The sequence below is a fragment of the Glossina fuscipes genome, unplaced genomic scaffold, assembly GCF_014805625.2.
Source record: "Glossina fuscipes isolate IAEA_lab_2018 unplaced genomic scaffold, Yale_Gfus_2 197, whole genome shotgun sequence".
NCBI classification, from domain to species: domain Eukaryota; kingdom Metazoa; phylum Arthropoda; class Insecta; order Diptera; family Glossinidae; genus Glossina; species Glossina fuscipes.
This window is the reverse complement of record NW_023998540.1, coordinates 192,346-208,104: the sequence shown is the minus strand read 5'-3', so window position 1 is coordinate 208,104 and position 15,759 is coordinate 192,346. Positions and strand designations below refer to the sequence as shown.

The 15,759-nt window shown below is 34.8% G+C and overlaps 2 protein-coding genes across 2 annotated transcripts in view; both read left to right on the top strand.

Annotated features, from left to right (window-relative positions):
* LOC119641924 (heat shock 70 kDa protein cognate 2-like) overlaps window positions 1–2,024 on the top strand; it is a 5,384-nt gene extending 3,360 nt beyond the window's left edge. Inside the window, exons 2-3 of the mRNA XM_038040841.1 lie at window positions 1–1,057; window positions 1,737–2,024. The exon at window positions 1–1,057 is cut by the window's left edge and continues 353 nt beyond it. Coding sequence (XP_037896769.1) covers window positions 1–1,057; window positions 1,737–1,973 — 1,294 coding nt within the window. The 3' untranslated portion in view covers window positions 1,974–2,024. The remainder of the gene's footprint in view (window positions 1,058–1,736) is intronic.
* A 1,746-nt stretch (window positions 2,025–3,770) lies between these two features.
* On the top strand, window positions 3,771–9,599 carry LOC119641932. Its single transcript, XM_038040855.1, has 6 exons — window positions 3,771–3,962; window positions 4,048–4,178; window positions 5,562–5,685; window positions 7,275–7,676; window positions 8,537–8,868; window positions 9,195–9,599. Exons 1-6 carry the CDS (start codon window positions 3,813–3,815, stop codon window positions 9,253–9,255), a joined length of 1,200 nt encoding a protein of 399 aa, XP_037896783.1. The 5' UTR covers window positions 3,771–3,812; the 3' UTR covers window positions 9,256–9,599.
* The last annotated feature ends 6,160 nt before the right edge of the window (window positions 9,600–15,759 follow it).

The following is a 15,759-nucleotide window of genomic DNA, read 5'->3' as shown; positions in this document are numbered from 1 at the left end:
AGGTGGTGGCACTTTTGATGTATCCATTCTTGCCATTGACGAGGGCTCATTATTCGAAGTCAAATCGACAGCTGGCGACACGCATTTAGGTGGCGAAGACTTTGATAATCGTTTGGTTAATTTCTTTGTTGATGAATTTAAGCGTAAACATAAACGTGACATGGGTAAAAATATCAGAGCTTTGAGACGACTACGTACTGCTTGCGAAAGAGCCAAACGTACTCTATCATCGAGTAGTGAAGCGTCCGTAGAGATTGACGCCTTGCATGAAGGTATTGATTTTTATTCGAAAATCACAAGGGCTCGTTTTGAGGAACTTAACATGGACTTGTTCCGTTCAACATTAGCGCCTGTAGAAAGAGCTTTAGCCGATGCTAAAATGGATAAATCTTCCATAAATGATGTAGTCTTAGTTGGCGGTTCGACTCGTATACCAAAAATTCAGAAAATGTTACAAGATTTTTTCGGTGGCAAAAAATTAAATTTGTCAATTAATCCAGACGAGGCCGTTGCCTATGGTGCTGCCGTACAGGCGGCTATTTTAACTGGAGTAGGTAGCTCTCAAATACAGGATGTATTGCTGGTCGATGTTACGCCGCTATCGCTTGGCATTGAAACTGCCGGTGGCGTTATGACCAAGTTAGTTGAACGCAATGCTCGTATTCCATGCAAGCAACAGCAAACATTTACTACATATAGCGACAATCAAAATGCGGTCACTATTCAGGTATACGAAGGTGAACGTGCCATGACCAAGGATAACAACTTACTGGGCACTTTCAATTTATCGGGCATCCCGCCAGCTCCCCGCGGCATACCGAAAATTGATGTGGCATTTGATTTAAATGCTGACGGTATACTTCACGTCTCGGCCAAAGATAACAGTACTGGCAAGTCGGAAAAAATCACAATTACCAACGATAAAGGACGTCTATCCAAAGAAGAAATTGATCGCATGTTGGCCGAGGCTGAACGCTATAAGGATGAAGACGAGAAACAAAGACAACGTATTCAGTCACGCAACGCACTGGAGTCTTACATTTTCAACTGCAAACAAGTGAGTTAAATTAGATTTCTGATGTGCTATTAGGATTTAGGATTAGGATTAATCTCATAAGCAAGAAGCAGTAGAGAGTCATCATAAACGTGTTGGTACATGAAGATACGAGACTAGAGTAACAGGAAATTATTTCTGAGTAGAGTATTCATATAACATTTTGAGTACGTTTCACGAAGTTATCCATGTACTCTCGCCATTATTATTTCCTTTAACTAATGTTAATTCAAAATACAAAATCAGTTCAACTTCATCTGTTAATGTGCGGGTTTTCTTCTTTTTGCACAAATTTATAACTTAAGAACAAAAAGAATTGAGATAATTAACAGCTGTTAAGTGGACATAATCCGTCCGTACTTTTTCTATTATAGTACGGCACGCTTTCTTCCTGTTGGAGAAAGTCTTCCAATCTGATTAAATGTTTGTAATGATCGCAAGTGTTTGAGTTGAAACTGCATTAATCATAAAACTAATTGGTTTACGTTGATCAAGGAGATAAAACCTCCGAGCATCCGCTTTCTCTTTACATACTTTGTTATTTCTAGAGCGAATGCAGATTAAAAAATAGTTCTGTTCTTGTGATTGGTATTAGAAAGCTTGGAATGCAGAAAACTATATTTTTTTTTTCTTGATTCGCATAAAGCCGGTGCATGGTATATATACAATACGGTCTTTACAGGCGATCGAGGATGTTGCGCAAGGCAAACTGAAAGAAACGGACAAAGCCACAGTTAATGAGAAATGTTCCGCCGAAATGAAATGGTTGGACAATAATACGTTGGCGGAAAAGGAGGAATTCGACGACCATTTAAAAGAATGCCAACGCGTTTGTTCCCCAATTATGGCCAAGCTGCATAAGGGTGGTGATGGTGATGAGAGATCTGGTTGCGGTCCTACCGTTGAAGAAGTTGATTAAAACTGTAAATGACCTTGATCATCTATTCATTTTTATGAAATTCTTATTTTTCTTTTTTAAATATATACATTTTTTGGAAATATGTTCAGAAATAAATTGAAAATTAAAAAAAAAAAAAAAACAATTCGAATAATTATCGTCGGGCAAGGGTCGACCACTCGCATAGTTCAATTACTCGCTCTCTTTGGTAATAGTGCACACAAAAATTACACATTATTTTCATAAGCCGCAATTTTTATGAAAGCCCGCATATAGGTCCAAAGTATCACGTGAACCAAACTTAATTTACATCCTAAAAATTTTATTTTTCAATTCCCGTCATAGAAATAGATATAAGCGCTTGCTTTTCATGATAACCCCTATGAATGCTAGGGCCTAAAGAACAGACCTATGTGATCCGAATTGTTTCTTGTTAATTTTTTTTTTTTTTTGCTAAGTTGCTGCTATGAACCGAGTAACATCATAAAATATTAAAAGTTAAATTTTACGCTGCATCAAGGTATCCAAAAAATAGATTCATGCGATTCAAATTTGACCTAATTATTTTTTATGTCGAATTACTATCATGAACAAATTTTCATCATAAAGCAGCGAAATGCCAGCGAAGTTTGTCGAAAAATTTTGCAAATTGCAACATTTTCTCATTTTTCCAATTCCCAATAGGGTTTGTCCATGGGGCAAATCACGTCAATGGACAAAATTTCACAAAATCACAATACATATCAGAAATTGGGAACTGTAGGTTGAACACAAAATTAAATGGAGAATGATCAGACGGACAAATGGACAGACGGATAGAGAAAATGATTCTGAAACAATAGGTGTAATAAAAGGTGAGTCCAGGGAAAGGTGGGAAGTCCGCGCAATCTTAATGCACCTTGTTCCGCAAGTGGTGTACGACAATTAAAAAATTAATAAATTATCGTCTGGCATGAACGACTAGTACTCTGTAACTCTTCGCCTCTAACACAATTTTTCATCCATTTTTTTCGCAACTGTTCCAAATGCTGCCTCGTTCTCATCTAAGACCCTAGTCTTTTATGGCAGATTAAGGCAATTCAAAAACGTAAACCGATATGGTTCAAAGAAGTGAAATTAATTATTTTGTAAGCAACTTATATTGACAGCGATCGTTCGAATAATAATTAATGTCGTAATAGGAAAAAATTTAGGTGACGAAGGGGTCTGGAAACATTGTTGCACCCCACTCTGCAACTTTCAAGTGTTACATGCAATAGCATTCGGGGAAACTTCTGCTCTTTAGCCAGATCATTACAGTTAATCTCTAGTTATTCATCTTTATAACTGTCAGATCGAATTTTAAAACTAAGATTAACGCTTCTTAACCCTGTAAGTGCCTAATAAGATTTCTATCATGATAAGTTTTAGATTTCGGATTTGTTAAACATACATATATCGGATGTTAAAAGCATTACATACAAATCTGAATATGTTTCTAACACGAAACGCACCTGAGGCCTTTAATTCAAATGCAACTTTCAAATGGCATTAATTACATATCATTTATGGTTACAAATGAAACAATTTTGAACCTTAAGTACACAACAAATACAAGAAATTACGTAAACATATAAAAAGTGTATTAATCACTTGCATTTCTAGTACCTAGTGATGGTGAAAAAAGTGGTCGAACTAGTTTGTATTAAAATATTTATACATTTAGTTTTACATGTTGTGCTTTCTGTCGATTCAAGTCCCCTTTCGAGCGTTGACTTTTAAAATAATAAGTCACTTTGTATTACGAAAACATTTTGTGTAATATTGCAGTTGAATTAACATCGTATTCCGCTTCGGAAGGAGTGGAAGCCCTACGGCGCAATGGCAAATTTTAGTAAATTTTTTAATGAACATTTATCAACACTTAATTGTCGAGATTTTCATGAAGGTATCTCATGCAAGAGGCATATAATAAATAGTTGCCTTTATTGTCCTTTGTCAGTAATGAAAATGTTCACACCGATCTATCTGGTAAGTCGATTGAAAAGCGAGTGAAAAGTAATTGAAAAAATAATACTTTTTAATATTTTTTTTTTTTTTTTATGTTAAACCACAGTTAGCGATTATAAGGAAAAACCGTAATTTGACAAAAGAAGACTTGAAAGAAATTCTGTTAAACTACAGGAGTTGTATAATGAGCGCTTCAATAACAGGCATTACCTGTAATTACGTTTCATGTTTGCATCGGTAAGTTAAATGGAAGAAAATGTTCATATTCATCTTTGGCGACAGCTGATGAACGTTAACAACTTAGATAAGGTTTTTTTGCTACATTTTTATTTTACATCATCCGCTTTATGTCGAATGCAATACGATTGAAACGGAATATCTTTGTAAAATATTGGCTGGGTGCGCGGCTGTTCTTTTTATATTTTTAAAATAAAAAAAAATTATGGAAAACAAAGGTGTTTACAGCCGCTTTATAGGCGTGTTGGGCGCAGTGTGCGCATCCTTTGACCGATTTGGGTCATTCTCAAATTCTTTTGCAAATTTGTAGACGATATCTTCATTTTTGTGAAAGAGAGAATGTTGGTCAAAGATGGACAGATGGACAGACGGACATGCTTAAATGCATTCCAAATTTGAAATTGGCCAATAATTTATATAAATTGTGGGATTTTTGGAGGTTCATCCTCCGCGTTACAAAGATTGTCAATTTTGGCCATTTTTGTGAAGGTACCTCCATAGGATATAAGTTCAAATTTTTGTAAATCTATTTGCTGTAGTTTATGACCAATTAGCAAAAAACCGATTGTTTATTCCTTTCGAAACACATAGGTGTTGTCAGTTTACGTGGTACTGTAGGCGCGTCCTTTGACCGATTTGGCTCATTTTCGATACTAACCTGTTTGCGAGAACTTCCTATTTTTCTCGCAAATTTGAGCTTGACAATATTGGACATTACACGATGCACAGATCGATATGCTTAGATCGATTCAGAATTTTACGCTGGCTAAGGATATGAGTACCCTGTGGGGTTTCTAAAGTGTCCTTCTTGGAGCTACAAACGTTTTGACGAAGTGAATGTACCGTACTCCCTTTCCCTCGCTAACAGATTTAAGTTTTTTATTGCTCAATAATTTCAAAAAAAGTATACGATTTGTCTAAACGTCTGGTGTTTTAAGTGCATAGAGCAGATGTTCACCTCATTCACTAAAAACCGTCGCAAATGTATATGAGATTGTCACTTCTTGTGACAATCTGACTTCAGATACACTTTACTAAGGCATGTTTAAACATATTCAACAATTTTGTCAAGCTTTGAAACGGTGAAATGTATGAGGACTGGTATGGAATTATAACTGTCTATAATCGAGTCAATGTGGATCGTAAATCTTGGGCTACGATGGATGATGTCCCTGGCAGGAGATCTTGGTAGTGAAATGGTTAAAATGTGTGGAAAAAACCACAACAAAAGACAACAGCTTTGCTACATTGCTACAAGACATGATATTTTTTTTTCTGAATTATGCTAATGATTGCCGCCAATTTCATATAATATTTGTAGAGACATTCAAACATTTACATTTATTGATTAACTCACTTTTTTATTTGTATTTTTTCATATAGGCTTTTCCTCCGAAAACACTCTATGTATACACTCATCTTTATACCTGCTTGGTACTCCGCTCATTTTATGTTCCTGTCCACGAAGGCTGTTCTTGAATTGTCCACTACTGCTGTTTATCAACACGTATGTTAATTTGGGTAGTAATGATATTTCATTCTGTTATCATCTATATAGCACGAAACACATAGATCACTTCTTCTATCCCGCAGAAAAATTAACTACATTGCGGTTTATATTGGGAACGATTTCATTTATTGCATCAAAGGCGACTCTATTAAATACCTTACATCACTTCATAATACATTCTTCATAACGATAAAAGCATTTGTGTATTTCACGAAGGTCCTTGTATTCCAAGATGTGCAAAAGGCAAGTTGACGTGATTCAAATATAGCAAAATTAATTGTATTGTCAAAAATCCTACTATTGCAATAATGTTGTATGACTTTTTTATAAAATTTTTCCGTTTCTGAAAATAGGAAGGATTTGAAATTCATTTTATTTCATTTCATATGTTTACATCCTACACTACTTGTCTATGTGAGGATATTTATAATATTGATGGGCAGAAAGGGGGGAGGGCGGGCGGAGAAGATATATCCACCTTTGATTATACTTATAAATGTAGAATCATTTTCTGAATCGATCTAAGCTTGTCTGTCCGTCTGTCTGTCTGTTGTTTGCCGATATGTTTTTGTGTTCAGCCTACCAGGTTGCAATTTTTCGAAAGTTATTGAAAATAGCTCGGATCTGTTCACTTTTTCGACCATTCACTATAAAACGTCTTATTTCATAAGAAGAAATGCAAGAATTTATAGAAAATTCCAATAAAAATCGCTTAGTAATCGTGCCAAAACTATGGATCCGATAGAGTAATTTTTTGAACTCCTTTGCCATGTAACTGTTACTATGGAAACTTAATCTTCCTATGGTAAAAGGGACTAATTTTGAATATTTCTTGATCAAAAGTCGTTCATGGCAATAATTTGACATAAAAATTAATCGTACCGATTTTGGACCACGTATATCTATTTTATGAATACCAAACCATAAAAGGTCCTTAGTAAATCAACCGTGGTAAACTCGGATCACATAAATCTATAGTTTAGACCCCACAATATACAATATGTAGGGATCCTCATGAGGGGTAATCCTTTTATGGCGACAAAGTCAAATTTGTGGTTTGTTTTGACGGAAGTTAGTGGAAGATAATAAAGACAAGTGAATTGAGTTTGCTCAAATTAGACCACGTTGACGTTTGAGTATCCGTCAACGAAAATTATATATTCACATATATTAAAGATAATGTATAATTTTTGGTGTATTGTTAATAAAATGGGGAAGCGAATGTGCTAGGCAAAGTGACGAATGGTCGGGACTTTTTGGTTAACTTCATGTGAGAAGGAAATGTCAATAATCAAAATATATATTTAATTCAACATTAATTTCCTGGTTGTGGTTGGCGAGTTCCTAGCTAAAATGGAACAATTGAGTGCAGCTAGGCCTCGCCAATAAACTGTTCTGGACTCTGGTGCTGTTTAGGCCCCTACTCTGTGGGGATTGTCTAACTCGCCAGGGGGCGTAGTACGCTTAAAAGTGGTTTGGGCCACCGTGGGGTTAAGCCTTTCAGGCAGGAACCCACGTTAAACCCTTGCCACAAATTCTGTATTGTGCACGCATAAAACCTCTTTATTGTCTATTTATTCATTTAGTTCTTGGACACATTACTGAGACGTAATAATGTCGTAAGCAAAACAATATATGGATCTAAAGCTATTCAGACGGCGATATTTATGTTATGCAGCGCTCTAATTTTGCATGGCAAACGCGCGTTTAATATGAAAGGCTTTTGGCTGACTAAACCGAATCGTTCAACAATAAGTGAAAAATGTGAAGACTTCGAACATCGTTGCAACATGCATCCAAATTTAAGTTGTGGCAATTTTGTATTGGAAGGAGTGTGTAAAAATTTTCTGATGGGCTTAGTTATTGATTGCCTAAATGCTCTAAAACGGATATCAAAACGACCACTTTCAACTAAAACATGGACCAAGAAGAGGAATTTACGACTGTATTGGGGACCGTTGTTTTCTCTATACGTCGGTTTGTACAGGGTAAAAATCATTTCTTTTTTTTGTTTTTTAAATTTAAAAATGAAAACTTGACAATTCTGCGGTGAATTTTGGCAAATCTTCGTCTTAGACGGACTTTTAGAAATTACGCAAGCTTTCGTGTGCACAGATGAAATTTCACTTGTACGGTGCAGCAGATATTGATCTCAAAATATACAAAAATAGTTTCGGACGGCTTTCATTGTAGAAATTAGTACAAAACGTTGGTTTGTGACGGCGGTTATCAATAATCGAAACAAACGAAATCGCGTTTTATTACTTTTCCCGTACAAGGGATAATTTATTTTTGGCGACGAGGTTCCATGCTTTCGGTAGATCTTGCAAATATCTATTCTTGATGCACTATATACGATGATCAGGCGGAATATCCTTTATAATGCAATCGTCTCTATATACCGGGTAGCAGTTTCCTCTTTTTTTGGTTTTGAAGAGAAAGATAATCGTTCGCGCAATTGTTTCCATTCGCGAGAAACTCGTCTTACCGTTTCGTGGGAATTGAGAGTTTGCGAGGAAATAAATCCTTTTTTCGGAAGCGGAGAGATAAGCTTAGATTGATGCAGAAAATGATTCTGTGGGTCCGTGTACAGTGGCCAAATTGTCCGATAATATCCTATATCAAAAATTGTATAGGGTATAAATATCTTCCGCTAAGATATTGAAATACGTTTGAATAAATGAACAATGGACCACCTTTTGCGAAAATTGGAATTTGATACAATACGAAGGTCTTTCATTTCAGGAAATTGAAGAAATCGATTCAATTTACGATTTCTGGATTTTTATTTCTTAGTAAATATTAAATAAAGACGTTGGTTTTTTTATTTCTTTTCTCTCTATTACAGTTAACATATTGCCTGTTAAATCGCTTTCACGTAGCTTCTGATGAACTCAATCACATCTTAGCTGCCTGCTGCGCGGGTCTAAGTCATTTTTTCTATCCCGAAATGGCTCTGTTCAATCTTGCTGCAGTTCATGCTTTTCTAACGTTGTGGCGTATGTTCCAAATATACGGGGCAGGAACTGAAAATAAAATTTCAAAAGCGCTATTGAATTTCCCCTATACCTATGTTTTATATCCTTTGATCCAAGCGCACTGTATACATATATATATAACGCGACCGCAGCTTTGTGGTCCATTACAAGTTGCCGTGAATAATAGCTTTACAAATAATTAGTAAGTAACTTATTTACATTTATAATGTATACGGGGTAAGGGCGATTCGCTTCCATTTACTTCTATTGAGTTTGCAAATAGTTTCTCCTAAGTCGCAACTCAACTTCAATCCGTGATTGACATAAGTTTCGATAACAATTTGTCGAAACTGAGAGCAACTGATTATAAGGAAGCAAAGCTCGTCAAGACGAATCTTGTTTGAAAATCCATGTCGTTTTAATATTTATCATGTTGATCCGTGTTGGAATAAGAAGAAAACTTCTATTGTATTTTATTTTCACTTACGATATGATTAGTTCAAATTTCCTTTTACTTTTTAATTCTAGCTCTACAGCCATAATGAAGAAAGTTCAAGAAGCTATCAAACGTGGCAAAGGACTTCAATAGATTTCAATACTTTAATGGTAAATTCTTTTGTTTTTTAGATTATAAGAGAAAAATATTTAAAGAAAAAATGTAAACGGAAATAAATAGAAAATGAAATATGAATGATGCGATATCAGATAGGAAGCATAAATGCGTTGGATTGATTGATTAGCTAACAGCACTAGAAGAAAGAAACAAATGTTTACCGCAGTTAGGCGGGCGGACAGACGCACATATTTAGATGCATTCCGAGATTGAAAATGGCTAAGAATATTTATATTTTATTAGGTTTTTGAAGCTTTATGTCATTGCTCTCATAACATAATGAAAAGTCGGCCTTTTTCAACTTATGAAATCTTGCTTAATTTCCGTAGGAATGCTTGTTTGAGAGAGGATTCAAAAAATTGGGTCAGTTACTCGTTATTCCTTGAGTTTATGATCCTTTACGATATGATTTATTTATAAATTTATGTTTGTAATAATCATAACCCACATATGTTAGACATTAGAATCGCATCAAGCGAAACAACTAGCGGAGCATATTTAGAAAGGGAAAGAGAGTAATGTTTAACGAACTCTGACAATAACAAGTTAGTTACCTTGCAATAGTTCTATGTTTTTTTAATCAAATCGAATAAATGAATATAAAAAAGAATTTGTTTTGTTAATAATGCATTAAGTATGAAAGACAAAAAGTTCATGACATCAAAAATCTATTATAATATATTCGCAAATGAGCGCGATAACAAATTTCGACAAATGCACACCTATACGCTTCTAGGGAAGTAAATATGCAGAGACATTTCAGCAAGAGAAGGTAATTGAGGCATTTCTTCTAATTCCACTCGTAAGTATAAAAAAATATTGGTAGATATGAAAAGGGGTAAAGCTACCTTTCAAGTCGACTAATATTCGAATTTTAAATTTTAAGTTGTTGTCATTATTATGATGATTTGTTAGACTAGCGAAATAAATTCTTAGACTAAAAAAGGCACTGAGCACTTGCAATATACATTACCAGCTATATGATAGAATTTTGAGGATAGTAGTTTTAGTAAAGTGATATAATCTATTGATATTGCGTTCTATAGCTGGTCTCAGAATGTCCGTAGGATAAGTAGTTCGAAATGCAATTCTTCTAATAAAGGAATAGTTAAAGCAGTGACGAAGAATGTGCTTTATTGTGAGATTTTGTCCGCATCTGCAGATTGGGGAAGAAGACTTCTTTAAGATCCATTGGTGTGTTGCAATTGTACGGTGAAGGACAATTCATGAAAATATTTTGTTCTAGACATAATGCTGGAACTAATTAAGTGTTAGCAGACAATTAGTGAGGGTATCCTTCCATAATTTGGATGGATATCCTTCCATAATTTTCTCTTTAACTTTTCTTTCACAGCATCTTCGAAGGTCTAACTTTTCCATGATATTGTCCTACATTAGAGGTGCTGAAACAGAAGACTTCCCCATTCAGTCAGGTTACTCATTTTCCAAAAAACTGATATGGCTTGGTGCTTAAAACATTTTAATTTTATCGCCGTACGTTATTATGATTTTCCTTAACTTGTCGATGGTGCTTCAACTCGAAGTGGAAGGATTTCGAATAGCTTTTAATGTGGACAGACTCTCAGTGACCATGACACTCTTGATTTTGTCTTTATTAGTAAGATTCGTAGCGTGAAGAATAGCTCGGTTTTGAAAGTTGAAGCACTTTCGTGACTAAGTTTTAAGTTAACATTCGATGATAATGCGTAGTATGAAAGAATGAATTTACATGTTCGACTGATTCATATTCATATTCATATTTCATTCGAGACATTCACCATAATTTACATATTTCCGTCACTTATGGTCACAAAGCTTTTGCATGCTTAAGTACCCTCCCTTCTTTTTGTATATGCCTACAGAACCTTTTAATTTTTTTTCATTGTTCATTCATTCATTTTAGTTTCATCATATTCATTCAAGATTGATTCGGGCTTTGCGCAGTTCATTTATGAGTTTCATCGAACTTCATATTTCGACTTAGAGGAAGATAAGAGAAAAGATGGATAAAAGTATTCATAGAGACAGAATGATTGATAAGCATGATTGCTTTCATTCATTATACCACACTTGTTCTTAAGGACATTTGTAGGGCTTTCAAAGGCAATGACTGAATTAGCTTGCAATCATTTGAAGGGAATATTGAACATTGAATATTTAATATTTAATTTTGAATATGAAATTATTTGCAAAAACATGAAATCAAGTTTGAATATTATATTTCGATACTTAATGGAAGGCTATATAAGGGCAAATTTTAATAAGATTTTTAGCAAGCGCTTATCATCACTGCCGCATTGTCGGAAATTTCGCAAAGCATAATTGTAAAAAGTATAGTTACTAAGCAAGTAAATTTATTGTTTGTTTTCGCCATCTATACTACTGGCACGGAACCTGTAGATGGATTATATAAAGTACTTTGATCAAAAGTTATTACTAACTTAGCAGTTTTTCATCTGACGCTGACCACTTTTAATCCAACTTTAAATGGTAGACTCACAGCCGATTGGTGAGTAATCAATGATTTTAGTCTAGCTAAGCCGTTTATATCGTTAGCAATTTTTTGATTTGTGTAAAGTGAGTATTCCGGTCCCGGTAAATGCTTTTCCGTCTTGCTATGCTCCTAAGCAGAACAGAGACTTTTCGCTTACTGCCCGTGGATGAAAGAAGTCGAGTTGATCGAGTTTTCTTACGGTAAGATCACAAATCTTGCGAAAAGTGTGTACATTTGCTCAGTCTTATTGAGACGCTTTCCATTCACTTAAAAACTTTCCTTTTGGTAAGTTGTTTGGAAAAACAGTCTTGCGTCTAACTTGTTGAATAACAATAAGAAAAGGCAGCAAAGTTCTTTTAATCCTCCCTATAAGCTACTCTTAAATGGATAAAAAGTAACGAAATGAGGGCTTTCTTCATAGGACATCGTTTACAGTAGCATCATTCTTTCACTGACCCACCATCTCTCAAGCACCTTCACTGCTTGGAATAGGTAATATTGAAAACAGGTGACTAGCAATGAAGGGATGTCGCACAGCAACAAAGTACGGTTGAGCTGCAGGTTTTATTAAATTTCTTGCTAGTTTCACAGATCGCTGCTACTTTGCGTGCTAACAATGTCATGCAGTCAAAAAGGTATTCTGCGCTAAGAGAGATTTTGCCAAGAAAATCGTCATCTTTTTTGGTGCGAATAAAAGGTCATGTATTGCTTAAGTCACACTTCAATTTCTGATTGATCGCCATTTTCTACGTAAAAACATTCAAATCTTTGCACAAAATATACAATGGCCTGGACAGGAAAAAAGTCATAATTCTGTGTCATTGTTTCCTTTTTCAATAATTTGTTTATATGTAGGAATGCAGCCTATTGTGGTTATGTCTTTTCCTAAGTGGGCTGCCAGTAATGGATTTTCCTTTTCTAACATCTTCCAAATCATTTTTTCTAAATCTTATGTTATCGTTGACTGATTGATCTCGATTTCCATTCTAATTTTGGTTGAATCCCTTCCTTCTCCTAAAGTTTGCAAACATTGCGATAAGAAGTGATGAGCGTCTTTCCTGTGATGCTCATCGTTCAAATTTAAAAAATTTCCCGCAAGCTTTTATTATTTGGTAAAACAATTAAAGTCTCTAGCACATGCAAAAGTTATATACTTCAACACCCAACAGATGTTAGAACCGTAGAAAAATTGATAAATGATTCACTTGTAAAACATAAGCAAAGGTTGATAAGAATACTCTACAAGAATATGTCGTGAGTAGGAGAAGATTAATATCGAGCATTATATATATTCTGGTGTGCTTCGATTATTTAATAAAATTAAGAACAATTCAGCGAGAAAGATGACACGAAGCACGGATCATAAATATATTTTGGTTTCCATACAAAATATGCAAACGGATAGCTGTAATGCTTAGGCAGTGCTTAGTAATATATCCTTGTGTAAAGTACTACCACTGCTAGAGCAAAGCATTACCTCACTATGAATTAAAAAGAAACCGCTCATATCCACCTGAGGAAATCGCTTTTTTAACGTTAGCCACAATGGAATTTATATTTATGGACTAAAGCAACACTTGATAACCTCACGCATGCTAAGAAAACTTTGGGGTAAACGTAAGGATAATTCTGCACGAATCAAAACAATTGAGGATTCAATCAAATGTACGCGTACTTCAAGGTAAGCCATGGTTGAAGACGGCGATAATTGAAAGATTCGTATATGAATAACAAACAGTTCTTGGTGAGAAACATGGCGAATAGTGAGTACCAACTTATAAGTTGAATAAAGAATTTCTTTTATCTTTTGCCTTTATCTTCAGATCTTCGTTAAAATAACTTTGTGCATCCGCATGGTTTTTGTCCAGCGTATTAGTTGCTTTTATTATTTTAAAGGGTACTAAAGAAATAAGCATAAGTTCTCATAAGATAATTAATTAAATGTATTCGTATAGATATATATATATAAAGTTAGTTATCCCACAAATCCACAATGATGCCATCATCTTTTACTTAATAAATTACTAAATTAAAATCTCTCATTACTGTCTGTTATCTATAATCTATTTTTCGTCCAAAGCTTAGTTTTACTAGTTTTCTCTTTATTTACTCTTTTGTAAGAGTTCCTTAGTACAAGGTTCCTTCAAAAAGCAGACCACGCGCGTCCTTGTTCTTTTGAACATATTTCCTATATATGAAATTATTTATATGTACATCTGTGCCTTGAATTAATATAATTACTTGCAAGAGCCTTGTTGCGAATTCAAAGTGGATCCATGACGATCGTTAACTAAAACCGCTTTTAATTTGTAGTCCATTGGGAAAACGATTTGAAAAGTTTTTGACTCTTCACGTACTCACGCTGTCTGGGAACATACATGCTGTGCAAAAATTCTAAACTATAGCTCAAGTTCAAGAAGCAAGACATGACAAATGATTACATTTATCCTTTTCCGATAGACTTTTGTGTTCTATGAAGTATTTCAAAACGTTATTTGAACTTCATGACATTTCTGCGATAGAGTCTACTTTGGTTGCAATTATGGTGAGTGCTCACTCAATAAACCTGTAAAACTTACAGATCGTGCACACACCCACTGGGCTGGAGCGTTTTTAATATTTCTTGCTCTCCCTCATATCTTTCCAAGCACCACCTAATTGCACGAATTGGTCATGCAGTAAAAAACAAAAAAAGGAAGAAAATTGTGTTCGGTGGTGACCGAATTTTTTATTCCCGTCACCGTTATCCTAAAAAAGAAAAAAAAAAGTAAAAGAACTAAATATCCATGCTCTATAATATGAAGTGGGCGATACTGCACCGTCGGGCAGACGGACTGATAAACAGAGTTTATATACTTTATGGGGTTTTTGAAACTTTTCTTTCTCTCTCTGTATGTTAAAATGTTGATACATTATAATATTGAACGGGCGTGGTCGATTTTTCCATTTTTGTACAGATGCTACAGGATCGCGCATAAAATGTGCGTAGAAATTTTTGTATATTTATCTGCTAAAGTTTATCAGTAACAAGCAAAAAACTAATTTTTTATTCCTTTTGAAAAACGGTGGTGTTCTCAATTTACGCGGTGTTATGGGCGTGCAAGAACTTCCAATGTTTCTGGCAAATTTGAAGTCGATAGCTTCATTGTGGCGGCCGGAAGAATGTTTACAACGAACAAGAAACACGGACGGACGGAGTAGCAATGCAAACGGTGTGGCAAACATGAGTCTGGCAACGATTTTTTTCGAAAAGCAGTTGATCAGGTAACGACAACTTAAGAAAACGTTTTCTGGTTCATTTGCAGAATTTTGGTTTGCTGATCGAGGAGGAAGAAAGGAAAGAGGAGTTTGGTCAAACATATTCATTTTCGTGAATGAATGAAAAAACTTTTCTGAAATAATATTAAAATAAATGTATAAACAAAATAAATAAAAAAGTAAGAACATTATAGCCGGGCAAGGCCGAACATTAAATACCCTACACCACATTGTCTAACATAATTCTTATTTTTGTATGAAATTACTATAATGAGTCAATTTCCAATACCACACATTAAAAGTTAGATTTTTGTGCTCTACCAAGGATTAATTTTCGTGAAAATCTTTATTAGAGTAGGATCCAAAGAATATGCCAAGATGGTCCAAATTTGGCACAGTTAATTTTTTCTATTTTATTACCATTGTATTTTATGAACTTCAGTTTTCGGTGCATGAGAGGGGGATCAAAAATCGCCAACTTGACGAAAGTTTTCATACCACTTTGAAATGCCGAAATACTACTAATTAGCCACTTTTGGTGACAAATTTTGAAAATTACAATTTTTTCTCCATATAACGACTTTTCGCAATAGGACGTTATATGTGCAGTAGTCGAAAAAGTTGACCGGTCCAAACTATTTTCAATAGCGTTCGTCCTTATGTTAAAACACGTCACTGCGCCAAATTTCATCAAAATATCTCAAAAATTGCAACTTGCGGATTGAACA